Consider the following 23,563-nt stretch of genomic DNA (forward strand, 5'->3'; position numbering starts at 1 on the left):
ACTATAGTAATTTACAATGATAACACGGTTTGCATAAATGCACTGTAAAGAATATTTTAGTGGGGCACCTGGGTGGCTTAGTCGGTTAAGCGTCCGACTTTCGCTTAGGTCATGATCTCGCAGTTTGTGGGTTCGAGCCCCGCGTCGGGCTCTGTGCTGACTGCCAGCTCAGAGCCTGGAGCCTGTTTCAGTCTGTCACTACCTCTCTCTCTCTGACCCTCCCCTGCTCACGCTGTCTCTCTCTCTCCTGGAAATAAAACATTAAAAAAATTTAAAAAAAAATAAAAAAAATAAAAATAAAAAAGAATATTTTAGTGATCCTATTGACTTAAGGTACTGGTATGACTAATAATGTTGATGAAAAGCTAGTATTTCTCATTGACACTATCCAGAGTCAAAACACACACATCACAACATATAAACTAATATACTGGGAGCCCTATAGGGTTTTAAAAAATTAAGACTGGTAATCAAAGTTAATTTTTAATGACAATATATTCAATATTCATTGGCACCAACTTTTATTGTGAAAATTTATTGTGAAAATGCCTCACTCCTGGAAGAACACACTCAAAGACAAGTGCTTCTACCATTTAAAGACTGAACAGGTGAAATTTTTCGTGTATTTGAATATTTTCTTCTCTAAATTATTGTGTTGCTCAGTGCCCAATCAAAGGCAATCTTCACATATGCTTCAACACTTTTATTTATAGTTCAATACCATCCTTCGTTTTTCATTTCCTGATACCAAATTAGGGGATAATGAGTCATTTTTGGAAGAAAGTCTTTCTAAAGGTGAATAATCAACAATGGGAAAATTATTTATTCCAGTAGCCTGGCTGTTTTTCCCTTATGGCTTCTATTTACCTCTCTAAATAACCTAACTCCTCAGTGCCAACGTACAAGTCCACATAGGTCAAGTATCAAGTAATAATGACTTCCAAAACCCAAATGCAGAAATTAATATGTTTTTCCCTTCTGTATGAAAATCAGGTTTTTAAAAGCAGTATTCTCAGGTTATCATGGGAATCTTATTTTAACAGCCTTTGGAAAGAACTAGACTATCCAAACATATAATGCTACATATTAATATACCCAATATTTCACTTGATGTTTGAAGTTCAGTGACGTAAAATTATTCATAATTCTTAAAACATAGTGTGTAAAAGGAGTCACAAGTTTATTCTACAATTTTTCTATAAAAGGTATCCAATTCTGTAGAAAAATGCAAACATCACCTTTATTGTTAATATTTACACTTGGTTCTGTAAACAAAGTTGGCAAAAAGAAAAAAAACTAAGCATTCTCATACACTTATAAAATTTTCTAGAATATGATCTTCATCACTTCTGAAAGTATTTATTTCAAGTCTAAAAGCCAGTAAATGTAGAAGTTGAAGGGGAAGAGAAAAACACTGACAACAAATTATTTGAATTTTCTTCTTCCCAAATATCTAAAACATCACATATACCACTGTTTTCAGTGTAGCTTGTGAAACCCAAAAATTCTGATTTCTCTTCACTAGTCTGAAACAAGTCTAGTAGAGACTGTACTGGTGAACTACAAATTCTGTTTCCTTCTTGTGTAATATATTCAGTTCTTTTCTTATCTAACTCCACATTTGGTTCCAGATTTTCTTTTTTATTTCTTCCTAACAATATTTTCACTTTCCGATGTATCTTACCAGAAGGTAAACCATCCATATTGTTGAAGTTGCATTCACTGGGTTCCTCAGGGGGACTTCGGGATGGAGTCTGTACCTGAACTGTTAGGTGCTCCTTTGAACTTTTTATTGCTAACAGACCAGAATCATGACCAAGTACTGAATGAAGGTCCTTTTCCTTCACATCCTTTGCTGGAAAAACCACAGTATCTGACTTTTGTTTTCGTTGAGATGCAGTATTATCCACACTGACGTTAGAAACTTGTACAGATGTCTGTAGCCTACATGGACAATGACCTACCTTTAGTTCTTCAAAGCCACTTTCATTTATCATTAATTTATATTAGGAAAAGTCAAGAATACATCCCTGTTTATTTTTATGTGGAGATATATGTGTAAAATTTTGTTTTAGGTCATTTTCAGCTGGATTTAACATGGAACATTTACTAGTTGCTTTCTCGTCGAGTCCTCTCAATTCACTTGCAGGGTAGGAGATGCATTCTGAAATAAATACAAACTTCTGTTCAGGCTCCTGGACTTCTTTATACAGGAAATGCTGCTCAACTGCCTGTACATTATTTTCCTTGAAGTCATTCTGAGAAGTATGTTGCAATTCTAGCTTTTCTTTTGGTTCAGACTTTTTCAGGACACTTGCAGTAATAGGAGAAAGGGATCCAGTACTGTATTTTATTCTTTATTAAAACAAAAAGAAAAAATTAAATTGATATAAAAATTCCTTAAAGTTAGTAAATACCTTTTAAAACTACTTATGAAACTTATTTAACTTAGACAGTATGATAAAAATACTGAGATCTTAACATTTAGACAAATTTACTTTAGATGTCTTTAATAAAACTTTACAGACATAGCTAAAAACTCTACTGTACCTCCTTTTCTCATCCATATTCTTTCCTTTCTTCCCAGAGAGAACCAGTGTATTAAATGTGATGTTTAAAACTACTTTAACCATATAATTCAAAGAGAGATGACAGGAAAGAGATATGGGTCTGCTCCCAATATTGTTCTCATTATCCTGAAAAATATCCTAACTTGTATGCTTTCATTTTCATTAATACTATCTCATTTTATTTAACAATGTAGGGAATGAGTACTGGGACCTAAGGTGGAAACATATTCCCCACTTATTTATATTTAAGTGTAAAATATCTAAGAACATATGGAGCCAGAAACTTGGTATCTTTATACTCTAAAGATGACAAAATAGTAATCCTGAAGTTTCACACATGTATTCAACCTGAAAATCTTTTTCATAGAGTCTCTTAATATCCTTGGTATGCTAGTCTGTATTACACAACCCTACTAAATTATATACAGAGAGAACCTTACCAGCTCACTACTTATGTTTTATGTTCTACATGTCATAGGTAACAGAGAAATATAGAATTCAGCATGCTCTTTCAATCTGACAAGGACCATTTTATGTTTATTTTGTTTATACTTCCAATCAAGAATTCCTCTAGAACAAATGGAGTATTAAAAATATACAATTACCAGTCCAATACTGCTCTCTGTGTACACATAAAAAAATGCAGATAATATAATTAAGGAAAAACCAGCCTATATTTAAGTGCTAGTTCAGAATTTTGCTGTAGTAAATTTTTAGGGAAGTCTGAATTCTTACAGTAGCCCATAGTTTTAGATTTTTTTAAAAAGAGAGAGAGGGCATGAACTGGGGGTTGGGGCTGAAGGACAGAGGGAGGGAGGGAAAGGGGAGAAAGGAGAAGTGGAAAGAGGGAGAGAGAAAGAGAGAATCTTAAGCAGGCTCCACCCTTAGCACAGAGGCCAACACTGGGCTTGATCCCACAACCCTGGGGTCATGACCTGAACAGAAATCAAGAGTCAAGGCTCAACCAATTGAACCATGCAGGCGTTCATACCCACATACTTTTAATAGTTGAAAATATACCTCCTCTCCAAATATTTAATTAAGTCAGTAATAAATAACCATTCTGAATGTTACAGAAATAAATTTAGACTGTTCTAGATATAGTCAAAAGACTTTGCAGCTAATTTTCCAAACCTGTACCTTGTTATCATATTTTCTAATCTTTATGCCTTAAGATTAGACTAAGATTAAGGGCTGACTAACCTAATGGGTTACTATCAGTTTTAGCATGTAAAAGCATATCTTTTTATTTTGGATTTATGGGAATAATCTAAGCAGGATGGTTTAGTCAATGTGCAGTAAACTGCCAATGAACAATACTGTATTTATTCATTCATTTATTCAAAGTTCTGTAAGTACTATTAGTAAATATTACTGGTAAGTAGAATATAAGGAAAAATATTTAGTGAAAGTATAAACACTTAACAGAGGTAAGGGGAAGATGGTTTATTTAAACTCCTTATGATTAACTAAAAATTTTAGCTATTTTAGTCCAAGAAGATGGTAAACTTTATAGCCCCAAGACCAAGGACTGACAAACTGTATATCATATGGACCAAATCTAGTCTACCATTTATGTTTTTCAATAAAACTTTACTGGAATTCAGCCACACCCCTTCATTTACATATTGGATGTGTAAATAGTTGAAATAGGTATCTTATGGTTCACAAAGCCTAAAATATTTACTGTTTGGTTCTTTAAATGTTGGCCAACTCCCCTTCTAGACTGTAACAGTAAGACTTGAAGACCTTAAAAGTAAAGCAAGCACTTTTGGTAGTGAAGAGGGGGTGGTGGGGGGAAAAGAAGTAATTAGTTCTTAATCATTTACACCCTGAAAAGATATATTCTTTCTAAGAACAAAAAACTGATTTTTAGTTTAATGAAACAGCTTAATATTCTGGTAAAATTTAAAACTTAGGTTGATAAATTACCTTTTCTTTTTAGGCATGTCTCTTTCATATTCCACAAAATCAAAAATTAACTTAGATACAATATCATCAACAACTTGATAGTGATTACTCTGTGCAAAGTTTCTATGTTGCTCACTTAGAAGATGCTGAAACAAAAATGCACATAAATCATATAACTATATTCTTAAACCAACAGATACCTTTTTGTTCAAGTTTTGTAATATTTTCATGCCCCTGTAATTAGATTTCTAATAACTACTCCAAAGAATATTAGGTAAAATAAATTTGTGGTTTAAGTGGAACTACAAATGAACTACATCAGAAAATGAAGATAAAGATGGAGAAATACAACAATAACATTTTGTATTTAGAATGTGCTAATACTCTTAAGACAATATTTCCCTTTATTTTGTTTTATTCTTATACAATTGCCACTAAGCAAATATGGTAGAGCTTATAAAATATTAAATGAATGAAATGTTACAGTTTAACATATAAGCATCCAAAAGGCAGATTACAAAAACAAATGAAATAAAATGAATGCTGTAAAGTACAAAAAAGAAAGAATTCATTGAGGAACACATTTGAGAATGACCAAGTAAACAATCTCAGTTACCCAATGATTATAATGGAGAATATGGAAATTATTATTCTCAGTCTTTTCTTCCCTTTTTTAAATGTTTTATTTCTGAGACAGAGAGAGAGAAAGAGAGAGAAGAGACGAGACAGCATGAGCAGGGGAGGGGCAGAGTGAGAGGGAGACACAGAATCTGAAACAGGCTCTAGGTTTTGAGCTAGCTGTCAGCACAGAGCACGATGTGGGGCTTGAGCCCACGAACTGTGAGATCATGACCTGAGCCAAATTCAGACACTTACCGACTGAGCCACCAAGGCGCCCCTCTCCTTTTTTTATTTTTAAACTGAAGTTTAGTTTTACAGTTATTCTCAGTCTTAAGTGTGGTGAAGAACAGTAAACAAGTTTAGTGTACTGGGATAAAAGTCAAAGGAAACAAAGTTTCTAATAGGTGGAATCTCCAGGCTAATTCTATTATTTCTCAGTCAGCTGATAAGGAATTGCACCTAGAAGGCTGTACCAAGATGATCATGTAAGAATCTTATTTCCATTTCTCTAGTTTCATACAACTTTTAATGATTTAATTGTATTTCCAAAAATTAAACTGTCCAGTGTTAATTGTATTTCCAAAAATTAAACTGTCCAGTGATTACAAGAAACAAAAGTATTCTGGACTATTCCTTCCTTAGTTGCAAAATTTCCCACAAAGAAATTATCCATGTCCAGTAATGTTAAACAAATGAGAAATGACTAAAATTTAAACAGAAACATTTAGATTCCATTGGCTCATGTCTTTAGGAGAAAGAAAATTGTAATAAATTATGAAAAGTCTCCCAACTTTTGTGTAGTCGTCCTCTACCTCCACCTACCTCTCCTCATTCAAGTCCTGACTTAAATGTCACTTTCTCAATAGAGCTTTCTAAGCCCCTTATCTAATGTTAAGTACCATCTCATTATTTATTACCACTGCACTGTATACTTCACTTTTTTGATACTATCCTACTTGCAAATGCTTGTTTTATATCAATCTTCTCTGTCATACTCTAAAACACCTGAGGGAAGGGAATAGGTCTGCCTTACTTGTTGCCTAATACCCAGTAATCAAATCTGCTAAACTGATACAGGTGGAACTGAATCCCTGAAATCTGAAATTCAAAAAACAAAATAATACTTTATTTTTAGCAACTAAGAAACAGACACCTAAAAAATAATAAAAATGATTTTAAAATATCAATTCCAGTATCTAGTATTCCCCCTTCTTGTGTCAATCAGTGACTAGGTTTTCATTTTTCAGTCCTAACATTTTCTGAACATTAAATGAGAATCACAAATTGATATTAAGGAAAGCATCCATTACAGATTATTCCATTCTAAAAACAGCAAAGCAAAATTTGAGGACCAATCTATAGTCTAAATTTCAAAATGATTTTTGGGAAGGGGAAATGTTTCTGACAGTTTTAGCTCCTTCTGATTAAAAATAATTTTAGGGGAGTCTGGGTAATTCAGGTTGGTTAAGTGTCTGGCTCTTGATTTTGGCTCAGGTCATAATCTCAAGGTTCATGGGATCAAGACTCACACTGGGCTCTGTGCTGACACAGTGTGAATCCTGTTTGGGATTCTCTCTCTCCTTCTGTGCGTAACCCTACTTTTCTCCCTTATTACATAAACAAAACACAAAATACTAATACAAAATGCTAACATATTTTGGGTTACAAAACAATCGAACTTCAACTTAGACTCTAAAAACAGAAATAGCTTATTTCTTAGATATTTATAAATATTCTTTCTATTTAACTTTTTCACCATCTTCTACCAAACTAAACACCAAAACATACATATCCACTAAAATTAACAACTCAAATAATAACAGCTAAGATTTAATAAACCCAGTTCCCACCTATGTCCAAGGTCACACAAACAGGAAACCAGGATTCAAACCTGGGCAGCATGATTCAAACATAGCTTTTGCTTCCTTTTTTAAAAATCACTTTAAAAACTGTATCTTCATCCCATACCCCTTCCAACCATTCTATTTCTTTTTCTGCTAATTCAAAGAATTCTACTTTCTTCTCATCCTCCCATTAGTTAATCATATACCTATTTCTTTAATTCCTCAGGCCTGAAGCATCTTCTCTTACTCTGAACATACAATCCACTGGTAAATCCCTTTCACCTCACCTTTAAATATATCCACAATCTGACCAAGCCCCATCACTTCCACCAGGTCATCACCACTAGTTAAATGATTTCTTCAATCCCATCAATCAGTTTAATTTAACATTTTTGCATGGCTTATTTCATATCCATGAGTCTTGTTCTCTCACTTCCCAGGTTTCTACTCCAGTATCACTTTATGTAGATTTTCCTTACCTAGTCTAAATAAAGTATCAACACTTCCATTCCTGCTTTAGCACTGATCTAATGTTTTTTCTATTTATTTTCTTAATGTGTAGTTACCTATATCTCCTTCCCTTCCGAAGAATATAATTTCCACAAGGGTAGGGAATTGGTATTTTTTATTTGTTCAATGCTGTTGCTCAAAGTAGTGATTGGTATAACACAGGTACTTAATAAATATTTGTTGAGTTAATGAATAAAAATGATTTTCCAATATTTATTTTCCCACTCTGGGTTCTTAAAATTTAAGATAATTCTATAAAAAAGAAATACATGCTACTTAGTAATTATCAAGTTGTAAACCACAATCAGAAAAATAAGCTAAAATTTAAATAGTAAATTTTCATAGTTTTAGAAATATCAACCTCCTGGGGCGCCTGGGTGGCTTAGTCGTTAAGCGTCCGACTTTCGCTTAGGTCATGATCTCGCGGTTCATGGGTTCGAGCCCCGCGTCAGGCTCTGTGCTGACTGCCAGCTCAGAGCCTGGAGCCTGTTTCAGTCTGTGACTCCCTCTCTCTCTGACCCTCCCCTGCTCACGCTGTCTCTCTCTCTCTCTCCTAGAAATAAATAAAAATATTAAAATTAAAAAAAAAAGAAATATTAAACCCCCAAATATAAAATGACAATTACAGTTTCAAGATCTTCATATTTCTGCAAGCAACATTCACAATATCCTTTTTTCTTCTTCTCTTTCAACTGGAGTTGAAGTGGGATTCCACATTTATTGCCATCTGTTTGGATTCTGATAGAAATATATGGTAAAAGAATTAACTGCTGAACATTAAGAAATAATTTAAAAATGTACAGTCTTCACCTACCAAATAGAATCTGCCATAATCTCCAAAGATTTATATCAACAAATACTTTTAAATATATTTCTTAAGAAATTAAGAAACAAACTAAGAATGTAGTGATTATTCTGGAGAATATTCTCGATTACTTAAGAAAAGTAACACATTTTAATTGTAAATATTTGTAAGCCACTCCTCAACCTCAATCTATTGCTCTAACATGTCTAAATCTGATTTAGAAGAGATTCAGCCTTCTAATCTAGCAAAGAGCCATTAAAAATAGACAAGGGGCAAAACCTCAATAGTGATCAAACAGGCGCACACACACATTACACCCCACCCATGGCATTAAATGAATTATTTTAAATGTTTGCTTAAAAAGAAAAAAAAATTACTTAAAGGTTTAACCAACCTTAGTTTAACCTGCGTTTGCTTTTGGATGCTAGATGGCTTATCTACATCAAATGGACTGGAGGGCTTCTGAATAGAATAATTTATAAAAGGCATATTGGTCAGCTGAAGATAAAATGGTCTATAAAGTCTAAAAAACAAAAAGACAAATACGTGAGCTTCTTTATGATGAGAAAAACCACAACTGAAGTCTCTTTTTTAAATTTTTAAAAATGTTTTTATACATTTCTGAGAGAGAGTGTAGGCAGGAGAGGTCAGAGAGAGAGAGGGAGACACAGAATCTGAAACAGGCTCCAGGCTCTGAGCTAGCTGTCAGCACAAAGCCCAATGCAGGGCTCGAACCCACAAACCACGAGATCATGACCTTAGCCGAAACCGGACGCTTAACCAACTGGGCCACCCAGTCGCCCCACAACTGAAGTCTTATATTTCAAAAACATGGAATTCATCCGGAATTTGAAATAATAGAAATCATTTAGGCTTCCCTTCCCAATTCCTAGACTTAATTCTTTTTTTAAAAACAGAAACATTTTTAAACAAATATACAATGGGACGCCTGGGTGGCTCAGTTGGTTAAGCGTCCAACCTCAGCTCAGGTCTATCACAGTTCATGGGTTCGATCCCCACATTGGGCTCTATACTGACAGCTAGCTCAGAAACTAGAGCCTGTTTCAGACTGTCTCCCTCTCTCTTTGACCCTCCCCTGCTCACGCTGTCTCTCTCTCTCTCAAAAATAAATAAAAAACATTAAAAAAAAAAAAAAGAATATGGTATGATAACACAAAATTTACTATCCTGGCCATTTTTTTTTAAATTTTTTTAATGTTTTATTTATTTCTAGGGGAGAGAGAGAGAGAGAGAGAGACAGCGTGAGCAGGGGAGGGTCAGAGAGAGAGGGAGTCACAGACTCTGAAACAGGCTCCAGGCTCTGAGCTGGCAGTCAGCACAGAGCCCGACGCGGGGCTCGAACCCACGAACCGCGAGATCATGACCTAAGCGAAAGTAGGACGCTTAACGGACTAAGCCACCCAGGAGCCCCTATCCTAGCCATTTTTTTAAAAAAGTAAACTCTATGCCAACATGGGGCTCGAGCTCATGAATGACATCAAAAGTCACATGCTCTACTGAGCCTCTTACCTACTTTTAAGTGTAGACTTCAGCTACATTAAGTACATTTACAGTGTTTTCCAACAATTAACACTATCCATCTGCAGAACCAACTTGAAAAACAGCAACTCTCTACCATTAAACAGTAACTCCTTATCCTCCCTCCCCACCAACCCATCTCATTAAATGCAATCACGCAGTATTTTTTCACTTATTTCACTTAGTGTAATGTCCTCAACGTCCGTCCATGTGTCAAAAATTCATTTAAGGTTGAATAATATCCATTTTACGTATATAATATATCATCCATTCATCTTTTGGACATATGGATTGCTTCTGCTGCTGAGCTACTATGAACAGTGCTGTTATTAATATGGAATGTTCAAGTCTTGCTTTCAATTCCTTTGGATATATATCCAGAAGTGAAACTCCTAGATCATAGCATAGTTCCAATTTTATGAAGAACCTCCATACTGTTTTCCATAGTGGTCACACTATTTTCCAATCCCACCAACAGTGCACAAGGGTTCCAATTCTTCCACATCCTTGCCAATACCTATTATATTGGTTTTGTTTTTAATAACAGCCATTCTAATGGTGTGAGGTGATGGGTATCTCATAGTGGTTTTGACTTGCATTTTTCTGATGATTAGTGATGTTGAACATTTTTCCATGTATTTGTTGCAATTTATGAATCTTTAGAAAAACATCAAGTCCTTTGCCATTTTTTAAATCTGATAGTTTGATTTTCTGTTGACTTCTTTATATTACATTTTTTAAATTAAGTTTTTATTTTAATTCCAGTATAGTTAAAATACAGTATTGTATCAGTTTCAGGTATTTAATATAGAGATTCAACAATTCCCTACATCACCTAGTGCCCCTCCTGTTTGCCCCAGGTATTATAGAAAATATAGATTCTATGTTGGCCTCTCTGCAGGCTGCTGTCTCTTTAAGGGCAGGAACCCAGCTATCACATGCCCTCCCAGCTTACTAGTCTTAAATCAGCTAACTTTTCAATCTCCAGGATCCAAGTCCTGCTGGTCATACAAAATCAAGAAACTCAGCTGTTCTGGTTTCAAAGCCAGACATTATAGGGATTCATCTTCCCCTTGTGGGCTACCTAGTGCATTCACCTCTCCAAGCCAGGGCTTGCAGCTCCCAATCACCATTTCTGCCTTCTTCTCCACATGTGGTTGGTGATCTAGAAGTTTGTTCTGCCAGTCTTGAGATCATTCCCTGGTTTATTTATTCAGATGCAAGTGCTAACTAGTTGTAAACATGTGACAGGTTGAGGAGGGTCCTCCTACTCCACCATCTTCCCAAGCTCCACCACCCCATATTACACTGTATTAGATAAATGATTTAAAAATATCTTCTCTTATTCCATGGTTTGCCTTTTCACTGTTGTGCACAGAAATTTATAGTTTTGATCTAATCCATTTATTTTTTCTTTTGTTGTTTTGTGTTTTTGGTGTCATATCCAAGAAATCATTGCAAAATCCAGTGTCATAAAGCTTTTCCCTTGTTTTCTTCCAAGAGTTTTATAGTTTTAGGTCTCTGATCTATTTTGAGTTAATTTTATGTATGGTATAAATTAATACTCCAACTTCATTCTTCTGCATGTGCATATGTAGTTTTCCCACTACTATTTGCTAAAGACTGTCCTTTCCCCATTGAATGATGTTGGCATCCATTTGACCATACATGTAAAGATTTACTTCTTAGCTCTTTATTCTTTTCCATTGGTTTACACATCCGTCTTTATGTCAGTAACAAGTTGTTCTGATTACTATCGCTTTCAGTAAATTACAAAGTCATGAAGTCTAGATCTTCAACTTTGTTCCTTCTTTCCAGGTTGCTTTGGGTGTTTATGGTCCCTTGCCATTTGGTATGAATTTTAGGATGTATTTCTTGCTTTCTGCAAAAAGTCTTTGGGATTTTGACAGGGAATGCACTGAATCTGTAGATCACTTTAGGCAGTACTGACATTTTAGCAACATGAAGTCTTCTAATCCATGAACTTGGGATATCTTTCCATATACTGGTGCCTTCTCTAGGCCTAACTTTGAATTGCAATATTTTTCTCATAGTAATACATTTCATAAAAAGAAGCACTCAACACATCTTTGTCACCTCAGTGAGTACCCAAAGTTAATCACACAAGTCTAAAGGAGTAACTAGAAGGTTAAGAAAAAACTAGCTAATTCTCATGCCAAATTAATTTACTTGTATAGCCTTCATTAAGATTATCCTTTGAAACTTCAGAATGTGTTAAAAAAAACAAAACTACTTAATTAAATGTTATAATCAGATTTTGTACTTCCAAATAGTACCTTCCAAATTTCTTTTTCACAAAGCAGAAGCAATTTTAAACAGTAATTCTCAACCATATGGTACTCCATTTAGCTAGTGAATTATTTGAAGTACTAAAAAATGAGCTGGTCTCATGACTGCTCTAAACTAGATCTTTCAAGGATTTATCATCTACAACATCCTGAAACTGAATTAAGCTGAAAACTGCTTTGCTAATTTGTGCCATCTGCCTATTAGTATAATATAAATCTTAACATAAAGAGACCTAATAGTATTAGTGGAGATAACTTAATTAATTAGATTTTCTTTTAATATTAGTTATTGAACTTAGATACTTACTGGCTCATATCTTCCACCTTTACAAAAGGTTTTTTAAGTCTACCTGCTTGAGAACAAACAAAACATTATTATTAGATACATACAAATCCAGGAAATTAAAAGAATTACTCTGGCTAAAAATCCCACCCAACAATGTATAGATCTTCCTCAATTTACAATTATGGATATACCTCAATAAACCCATTTTAAGTTGAAAATATTTTAAGGTGAAAATGCATTTAATATACCTAACCTATCAAACATCATAGCTTAGACCTAGCTTAACTTAAAACATGCTCAGAACACTTACATTAGCTTATAGTTGGGCAAAATCATCTAACCCAAAGCCCATTTTATAATAAAATGCCGAATATCTGATGTAATTTATTGAAAACTGTACTGAAAGTAAAAAACAGAATGGTTTTAAGTATACTAGTTGTTTACCCTTATGGCCACGTAAATGAATAGGAGCTGTAGCTCCCTGCTACTGTCCAATATCATGAGTACTGTATGGCATGTTGCCAGGCCAGGAAAAGATCAATATTCAAAATGTGAAGTACGGTGTCTACTGAATGTGTATTATTTTTGCAACACTGTAAAGCTGAAAAACTATAAGCCAAACCATCTTAAGTTCAGGACTATCTATACCCATTATCCATTTCATTTCAATTCAGTTTTAAGCCTCAGCTGAGATATTTTACAATACCAGCCCATTTGCAAAATAACAGAAGTTCTGTCTATATTCTGAGATTCCTAAACTGAAGGGATTCCCCAAAGGATCTATGAATAGAATTCAGGAGAATAATGAGCTAAAACAGGAAAAAAGGTTCAACTTTTATTTTCACTGATCTCTAACCAAAATTTAATTTTTCCTCCAGTTATGCATATAAGGAACAGAATCACAGTGGTATTAGCACTGCCTGTAATTCTGATACTAGAGACAAAAATACCTTCATATTACTTATTATAAATACCCCAAAGCATCATACCAAATTTCAAAATTACAATAGCAATTAGAATCACTGCTAGAACTCATTGTTAATGTGTTAAAAAAAATCAAGTATATCATCACTTCATAATTAAAAATATTCTGACAACTGAACCTCATTTACTTTCTCAGTAATCCAGTAATTTTTCAAATGCTTTTTAAAAACATTATTCTGAGAAGGGGTCTTTAAGTTTCACCAGACTACCACTACCACAGGTGTCCATATTCTAAAACAGGCTAAGGCCTACTGAACGAGTTCCTTGAAGGGCTGTTTACATGCTTTTTCAGAGGAGTTTTATATGATTTGTTCTACTTTCTAAAAGCAAATCAAACACACTTAAAGATATCAAAATACTTACTTCTTGCTTTCTGTGTGCTAATACCTACTCTTTTCCCCTAAAAAGAAGAAAAAAGAAAAAAAAGGTAAAAACACTGGGTTTGAAAGTACCATGACAACGGCAACTGCAATGGCTCTTTTTATCCTGAAGATAATCATACAGGAAAATACTATATAAAAGAAGGGTGATTACTGTTGTTTTGGAGGGGAGAAGGGAAAAACTTGCTTTTAGATATCAACTCAACCAAAGACATGAAAAAATGAACATAACAGAAGCTCACTTTTATAATACACCCCAAAAATACCTTGCATTCTAGCTATACTGTTTTTGTCTTCAAAGAAAGAAATCAACCAATGAGGAAAGTGTACAGTTAATGAAATAATCTAAAAATAGTCCTAAGTTATTTTATGCCCCCTTACTCAGCAAAAACATTTGTGATAGACCGAACAATAGAATTATTGAAATATTATAGTCTGTCAATTCATGTTAGGGTGGGGTCTGTTCAATATGGTTAATCCATCCTATGACTACAACTAAAACTCTGGACAAAAATACAATAAGCAACTATAGGAGAACAGAAAAGTAAATAAAAGCAGACAAAGTGTAGAAAGAATCCAAAACTCAGGCCACCTTTAGGGGAGTATGCTTCCCATCCTTCCCTTTATTCTCACAATGTTGCCTGAAGGATGAACCTCTTAATCACAGAGTTGGCAGCAATTAGTGGAGCCAGTGGCTAAAACTCCTATATAAACCACATATTTCCTGTAATCCAGAGTACAAAAGGGAATCCATGGACTATTTCTTCCTTTTCTCCCAAAGTTCTACCTCAGTGTGGACCCATTATTAAATTGCAGGTGTAGGTGCCAAAGGCAGCTAAAATTGAGAAATCCTGACTTTCTGAACAGAGAAACTATGGAAAGGGCCATTGTGGACTGAAGAGTGAAGGGTAAACTGCAGAAAGTAGCAAGATGGAAAAGGGGACCCCTAGTTCCCTATATAAATCCAAAATAAGTTAACTTCAGGGTTAAAACAGGCTTAACTTCAAGGCTTTGAAAAAAGAACTTGTTTAAACACTACCCAAGCCTTTGACAAAAGTATAAGTGATAAATGTGCAGAACAAAGAGCTGCATACAAATCTTTGAAATTTGAAAAATGAAACTGAGACTGGAAGTGCCATGTACAGAAATTGAGACATAAACTGATAGTTTGAACCAAATTAGATGAATGTGTGCTGAAACACACACAAAAAGACCCACAATCACGACAGCAACAAAACAGCATTCTCCAGAGTACTGTAATAGTTCTGGAGCCTCTAAAACATAACATTTGCAATATTTAATATAAATCAAAAATTATTTGACATATTAAGAATCAGTAAAAACATGACCAATTCTTGAGGGAAAAAGACAATCAGATGCTAATACAAGATGTTCCTGAAGTCAAAATTATCAGAGAAAGACTCTAAGGGAAAATACAGTTAAAATCAATGAGAAAATACAAGTTCTCTGTGGAAAAATTATATTAAAAAAAAGGAAATTGTAAAAGTGAAAAATACCTGACTTGAAATACAGAATTAACTGGATGGGCTTAAAAAACACCGATGACCAACTTAAGTGTTAGAGAACTCAAAGACAAGAATAAAAATCTTTACTTAGAAGAACAGAGAAAAAAAGGAGAAAAAATTAACAGTGTCAGGGACCCAATAAGCACCTTGTTTGTATTCTAGCTATAAGTAACATAAAAAGGTCTAAAATTAGTGTATTAGTGTAATGGAGATATAGAAAAAGAAGAAACAGAATGGGGAGGAAAAATAATTGGAACAAAATAGCTCAAACTTTCTACATTATAAGTTTATAGATTTAAGAAGCTTAGTGAACAACAGAATCATCTCAAATAAACCATGCTGAGGCATATTACACAGTGTTGAAAACCAAAGATAAATTAAGAATCTTAGAAGCACATAGAGAAAAAATGATCATTATATATAAGAAAACAATTCGAATGACTAGATTTTTTTTAATCAAAATTCATGGAAGCAAAATAGTTGTAGAACACCTGTAAAAGTTCTAAAACAAAGAATTTTTATTTATTTTTTTAAGTTTACTTATTTTGAGAGACTGTGTACACAGTGCATATAAGCAGGGGAAGGGCAGAGAGATAATCCCAAGCAGGCTCCACACTGTCAGTGCAGAGCTGATGTGGGACTTGATCTCACAAGCTGAAATGTGTGACCTGAGCTGAGACCAAGAGTAGGATGCTTAACCAAGTGAGCCACGCAGGTGCCCCTGAAATTAAAAAAAAAAAAAAAAAAAAAAAAAAAAAAAAAAAAAAAAAAAAAAAAAAAAAAAAAAAAAAAAAAAAAATTTAATTCATTTTTCTTTATCCAGTGAAAAGATCTTGCAGGAATGAAGGCAAAATAAAGACATCCTCACATTCTCTTCTATATGACTTTTTGGAGCAAAAAGGGATAATACTGTCCAGTGGGTTTTTCAATAAATGCAAATTTAACCAAAATGTACCATAAAAATTGGTTTAGGGAGATAAATGGGTTCAAAAAGTCTTAAGTCTTCTACGTTTTATTTGAAGGATAAAATAATTCTAAACAGGCTGTAAAAAGTTACATACGTATAGTTTAAATCCCAAGAAACAACTAAAACAAAACAAAAAAAAACGGATATAACCAAAAAAACCAAGAGATAAATCTTCCAACAATCTGAAAGGCAGCAGAAAATAGAGAAACAGAAATAAAATACAAAGAACACCGAGAGAAAAACATTAGTATATTGGTAGGCCTAAATTAAACAATACTGGTAATTATTAAGTATAAATCGTTAAAAATATACCAATTAAAAGATAGAGATTGGCAGATTTAATAAAAAGTTAAGTTCCAAATATCTATAAGAAACCCATTTAAAAAACAAACACACAGATATGTTAAATGTAGAAGGAATAAAAAAGATATAGGATGCAAACACTAATCAAAAGAAGTTGGGGGTGCCTGGTTAGCTCAGTTAAGTGTCCAATTTCAGCTCAGGTCATGATCTTGCAGCTCAAGCTCCACATCAAGCTCTGTGCTAACAGCTCAGAGGCTGCCTGCTTCTGATTCTGTCTCCTCCTTGCTCTGTCCCATCCCATGCTCACAAACTGTCTCCCTCTCTCAAAAAACTAAATTAAAAAAAATTTAGTAAAAAAAACAAAAGGAAGCTAGAGTGCCTATAGTGTTTTAGACAGAGAAACATTACATAATAACAAGGTTAATTACTAATAGGGATAGAAGAACATATGATAACAAGGTTAATTCACAAAGAAAACACAAGAATATTATATGTGTATATATCTAAGAAGGGTCAAACTACATAAGTCAAAAACCATGATAGAAATGGAAGGAAAAAATACACAAATTCACAGTATATTTGGCAACTTCAATACTCCCCTTACTTTCAGTAATGGCTGAATAAGAAAATCAATATGGATACAGAAAACCTATACAATTTGACCTATTTGACATCTATAGAACATTCTACCTATTGGGGCACCCTGGGTGTATCATTTGGTTAAGCACTGACTCTTGGTTATGGCTCAGGTCATGATCTCACAGTTTGTAGGTTTGAGCCCCATATTGGGCTCTATGCTGGCAGCACAGACACTGTTTGGGATTCTGTCTCCTCTCTCTTGTGTTCCCTCTACTCGACCCTCCCAAAATAAATGAACTTAAAAAAAAAAACCATTCCATCTATTAATTGCAGAATATACACTTTTAAGTGCACATGGAACTTGCATTAAGACAGACTAGATTCTGGATAGTGATGCAAACCTTGACAAACTTGAAAGAACTGAAATCATACAAACTACTTTCTGATTGTAATAGAATTAAAACAGAAATCAGTGACAGTTCATTCACTGATAGTAGAGTACAAAATGGCAGAGTCATTTTGGAAGATAGTCTAGCAGCCTCTTACCAAACTAAACATACTCTTACCATATAACCTGGCAATTGTGCTCCTTGGTATTTATCCAAAAGAGTTGAAAACTAAGGCCCAAACAAAAACCTACACATGGCAACCAAGATGTTTTTCAGAAGGTAAATGAGTAAACTGTTGCAAATCCAGGCAATGGAATCATTCAGCAATTAAAAAAACAAAGAAAAAAAAAGCTACAGTCATGAAAAGACATGGAGAGAAACTTTAAATGCCTATCACTAACTGAAAAGGCTACATATTATGTGATACCAAATAGGACATTGTGGAAAAGGCCAAACTATGGAAAAAGATCAATAGTTGAGAGGAGGGTGAGAAGAATAGATTGGAGCATTTTTAGAGAACTAATCTGTATGATACTGTGATGGAAGATACATGTCTACTCATTTGTGCAAACCTAGAGAATGTACAACATCAAGAGTGGACTCTAATGTAAACTATAGACTTGAAGTGATGATGACTTGTCAATAAAGATTCATCAATTTATAACCAATGTACCACTGTGGTGTAGGATGTTGATAGTGGGGGAGGCTGTGTGTATCATGAGAGGCATGGGGTATCTGGGAATATCTGTGCCTTCACTCAATTTTGTTATGACCCTATAGCTGCTCTAAAACAGTATGTGTATATATATTATATACATAAATATTAAATGCATTACATACGTAATATATATTATATACACACACATATATTACACACACACACACGTATAAAGCTCTACATAAATTGTGTGGGATTGCAGTAAAGCAGAGCTCAAATAAAATTTACAGCCAAGCTGGTTCTTTCCTAAGATTAATAAATAATAAAGTTGATAAAACTATATCCTTACTGATAAAAAGTAATAATGATCTCAGGAATGAAAGACGAAACCTCATTCAGACTCCACAGACATTAAATCTTAATTAGGGAATATTACAAATACTTTTGCCATCAATTTTACAGCTTAAACAGGAAGTACAAATTCCCTGAAAAACACAAACTACCAAAATACACTCAATAAGAAATAAATAACCTGAATTTCTTTTATCTAATAAAGAATTGAATTCATAGTTGGGGATTTTCAACAAGGAAAATTCCAGACCCAGATAACCTTACTGGTAAATTATACCAAACATTTAAATAAAACTGACTCTACAAAAACTCATCTAGAAAATATAAGTGGAAATACATCCCAGCATTTTAGAACAGAATTACCCTGATGCTAAAACCTAAAGATATCAAAAAAAAAGAAGATCAATATTCCTCATGTGTATTTTTTATATGTACATGTACATGTACACACACACACACACACACACCTCCCAAAATTTCAAGTAAACCAAGAAAAGAAAAAAACTCCAAGCACTTTAAATAGTGGAAGATAAAAAAAAAAAAAAAAAAAATAGTGGAAGACAATACATTCATTCAACTTTAGTACTTGGCAAGCCAGAAATTTTCCAGAAACATTTTCTTCTTATATACAAAAAAAATTCTTACATACAAAAAAGAAAAACAAAAAACCAAAACAACAACAATAAAAAATCCCTGACAAGTCTACATCCTGGACTACAGAAAAATTTGGTATTCTTATCCTTTTTGTTTTGAGAGAAAATTAAGATTAGTTTCACAGCTATTTTATCACACTTGCATGGTTTTTGTTTCATGAGGACAACAACTCCCAGTGCCTGGCACTCAGGACTGAGGATCTGCTGAATATTGACAGTTGCAAGTGTAAACAAAGCAGGTTTTAATATCAACTTAGAGTTATGACTAGTATTTTTTACAAATGAAAATACTATTGAAACACTGGAATCAATCACATTAAGGATAAGCACTATTTCAGGAAACATGTTTCAGATATGTACTTAAATCCACTGCATATCGACAGAAATTATGTTTCTGTATTCAGAGACCATAATGTCCTTGTGAGTTTACATTTTCATAAGTTTATTTCTATAAAATATATAGAATTGTATACATTCAGTATATATAATCCAAACACTCTGCAAATTGCAGTAAAGGTAGCTTAAGGCTATTTAGCCTATTTCAATTAAGATATATTCACCCATCATTTTATAAAAACTTGTAAATAGCCATTTGGAGGTTTGTTTTTATTACTCATAATAAGATATTCAAAGTATTAAGTATTAATTAAACTATTTTTTGCTTTCTGCAAATTGTTCCTATCTTATATAACTGTAAATTTACTAAAAATAAAAAATTCATTAAGACTTTAAGTATCTTTGCATGTAACATGCATATATGGGATACTCATGATGTAAAAATTATTGAAAACTGTTAAGAATCACTGTCTCAATGTCACTATTACCAGCAAACATGCTTTACTAGCAACCAGATCTTTCATATCTATTCAACCAGGTTACTCTTCTTTTAATAATCTCCCAATAATTTTACAAACCTTCCAAATAAACTCTAACTCCTTTATATAATGTGCAAGGTCCTATCTGAACTTGGTAACTTTTCCTCCTTCATTTCTTATCATTCTTCCCCTCAAAAAGCAAGTTGCATTATATTTCAGAAAATTTCCCAAACAGAACAGCCTATATATGTCTACATATCTTTATATATATATACTCTTATGTAAAATTTTGCTTTTAGATTTTAATCATTTAAGGATTGAGTGAAAAAAATGCAGACCACAAAAGAATACACTGATATGAAAGAACCTTGAGAAAACTAAGAGATGAGAGAAATTCAGAAGAAAATAGGTAAATTAAAAAGCAGATGAACAATAGCTGACAGAACCAATATGACTGGTTTTAAAAAGTGTTAACTCCTGAGGCACCTCGATGGCTCAGTCAGTTAAGCGTACAACTTCAGCTCAGGTCATGATCTCACAGCTTGTGGGTTTGGGTCCCATGTCAAGGCTCTGTGCTAACAGCTCTGTGTGTGTCTCTCTCTTTCAAAAATAAATAAATATTAAAAAAAAAGTATTAATTCTATTTGGCAAATCGGTCAGGAGTTTTATACTTCATAGGCTGAAGAGTAAAAGTGGAAAAAATAGGAAGTATAAAAGTGTAGATATGAGAAGTTTAGATGATACAAAGATTGGATAGTTGGTAGGGAGGATAGAGATCAAGAGAGGTTTTATTATACTTATTTTAAAGGATGGAAAAACCCTCATTTGTTAAGAGGCTCTAAGGAGGAAGCTAGTTTTTGAAAAAGGAAGAGACAAGATATGGAAACATTAGGTCTAACACTGTAATGCCTAACGCATTTAATTAGCAAATATTGTGAGGTTAGGCCAGAAAGCCAGAGCGCATAATAAGATTTTGTCATAAAGCTATCTAGAGCAGTTGAAAAGTAAGCACATTTTCTATGTTCCCCAAAGAAATAAATTATATATATTAGAAACTTCTCCTGCAATAAGCTAATTATGTTTTCCTTCAGAATGAACAGAAGTATCTAGTAAAAAGCAACAGCAACCTAAAATAAATACAACTATGCCAGCCTCCTAGGAATAACTTTTATCTCAAGAGTGAATTGTAACGTTAAATGATATGCAATAATTTATTCAAATAACAGAAAGATGGATACAGTACAAAGGTTTACCTTTGCTGGCAAGTAATATTTTCTACTTGGCAAGAAAAATTTATAGATAAATAAAAACCAACCTTGATCACTGTAAATAGTTTAAAAATTAAGGAAAATTAACATACCACATCTCTTATAGAAGTGCTTGATTTCTTGAGTAAATATAATTCTTTTTTCTTTTGTTCAATGTAGTATCTAATGTCTTCATTAAAAAAAAAAGTTTAAGATTAGCATTTTTATCTTTGGAGTTAAGCACTGCTGTTTTCTTAGTACTAGATTTAGGTGAAAGAATTACCATTATAGGGATCTCTTGCTATCAGAATTCTCCCTATGTAAAATTAGGAACCAAGGGTACAAATTAATACTTTTAACATATACTGTCAAAAAAACTGATAAAATCCTTACCATCAATATGAAGAATTTTTACTCCCCATGATAAGGCATTTGATAATATACTATTTGAAGGAATAAAATCCTGTAAAATAAAAAAGGTTTGATAGTTTTTCTAGAAAGTTACTAACTTAAATGAGCTAAATTTTAAAAATTATTTGAGGGTTAATGTCACTGAGGTGGGTATTAGACCGTACAGTTACAAAGGCAATGAGTACATCAGTTTTTCTTTTGGAATTTCTAAAATCAACCCTGTTTAATATATTCCCAAATACCTGATAATCAATCTAAGTGTAGCCTTCCAATTAACAGTTTCAAGAAATTTCATAAATTTCATCAAAAAAGCCATATGCTTCATACGTCTGCAGTAATATTTTAAAAGGCCACAAGATGGAGATGTTTCTTCATGAAAAGCAGATTTTGTTTTTATTTAGGCTTTTCCTACTAAAAATAAGGAAGATTTGGGGAACACTCCATTCCCACTTGAATTTTTAATAATAGAACATATATTGTAGAATTTTAAATTTCATACTTACATGGTCCTTGATAGCTTTTTCAACTAATAATTTTCCTCTGCTCAAACACACCTGTAAAAAGACCAGAGAGCAAATGTTAAACATTAGAACATAGTGCCTCACTGGAAAAAAACTTAAAAACTAGCTAAAATAAATGGATAAAATTTAAAATTTTCAATAATATTAAAAATAAATGAAAGCTATCTATACAAGTCTTAAATACTATCAACACAAGAAATGTATGGCAAAAGTGATTTCCTTAGTCTTGGGAATAGGATCTATTAAACTTTGCTTCTTTTTTTTTGATACAGCAACTAAACAACTGAATTAGACCAAAGGTTAGTTTTGTAGTAAATTCTATTAAACATTAAAAACAGCTAGATTCTTTTGAAATGGTCTATAATTAAAAACTAAGTTCAGATTTGAATTCCCTATTCAAATGAATCTAAGAATATGAACTGTATGTATTATTTTTACATGGTATTTCACATTTTTAAACAAAATGCTGGGAATGTAACTGAAATGCTATGAGCAACAGTTAATTTGGAACCAGTCACTAGTATATAATCTCATTCCTTCAAAAAAGCATTAAAGTGAAAAAAATGCAGGAGACTTCCTGGACTTTTTCTTCTATGTATTCCCGTTTTTCCTCCTTCCCCAATTTATACTTCACTGTATCTTCAAACTTATTGTCAATAGAGTAATAAAGGTAACTAAGTAACTAAAACAGGGACTGGCAAACTTTTTCTGTGACGGGCCAAATAATACGTGTTTTAGGCTCTACAGGCCATATAGTATCTTTATAGCAGGGAAGTCAATTTGTAAACAAACAGGTCTGGCTGTATAAACAAACTTTATAAACAATGACATCTGAATTTAAATTTCTCACAAATTATTCTTTAGATTTTTACATTTGAAGATGTAAAAACCATGCGTAGCTCACAGGCTGTAAAAAACAACTGACACGCTGGGCTTGGCCCACAGAATCTTTGTTTGCTTACTAATGCTGTGAAGCAAACAAAAGGTTTCCATTTCTTCTTTAAATAATGATCTGCTGTTACTTTTTAAACTACTCTTAAAAATAAGAGCCATTCCCAAATGCAAAGTATTATTTTAGACACACATGACTGCGTAAGTATCAGCAGAAAAATCACTGCTCTATAAGACAACAACCTAACTGGGGTGCCTGGGTGGCACAGTCGGTTAGGTGACGGACTTCAGTTCACGTCACGATCTCACAGTTCCTGGGTTTGAGCCCCACATCGGGACTCCGTGCAGACAGCTCAGAGCCTGGAGCCTGCTTTGAATTCTGTATCTCCCTCTTTCTCTCCCCCACTAGACCGCTCTATCTCTCTCTCTCAAATAAACATGAAAACTTTTTTTAAATGACTGGAAAGCCATTCACAATATAGATATCGTTCTA

General features: G+C 33.5%; 1 protein-coding gene across 1 annotated transcript in view; it reads right to left on the reverse strand.

Annotated features, from left to right (window-relative positions):
• Positions 1-497: 497 nt before the first annotated feature.
• The window catches only part of DBF4 (DBF4 zinc finger), a 31,072-nt gene continuing 8,006 nt past the window's right edge, over positions 498-23,563 (reverse strand). Inside the window, 9 exon segments of the mRNA XM_039222454.1 lie at positions 498-2,355; positions 4,503-4,627; positions 8,083-8,194; positions 8,656-8,784; positions 12,417-12,459; positions 13,743-13,779; positions 21,361-21,437; positions 21,641-21,710; positions 22,162-22,212. Coding sequence (XP_039078385.1) covers positions 1,371-2,355; positions 4,503-4,627; positions 8,083-8,194; positions 8,656-8,784; positions 12,417-12,459; positions 13,743-13,779; positions 21,361-21,437; positions 21,641-21,710; positions 22,162-22,212 — 1,629 coding nt within the window. The 3' untranslated portion in view covers positions 498-1,370.

This window comes from Hyaena hyaena, unplaced genomic scaffold (genome assembly GCF_003009895.1).
Source record: "Hyaena hyaena isolate Hyena2069 unplaced genomic scaffold, ASM300989v1 scaffold_1133, whole genome shotgun sequence".
Taxonomy (NCBI): domain Eukaryota; kingdom Metazoa; phylum Chordata; class Mammalia; order Carnivora; family Hyaenidae; genus Hyaena; species Hyaena hyaena.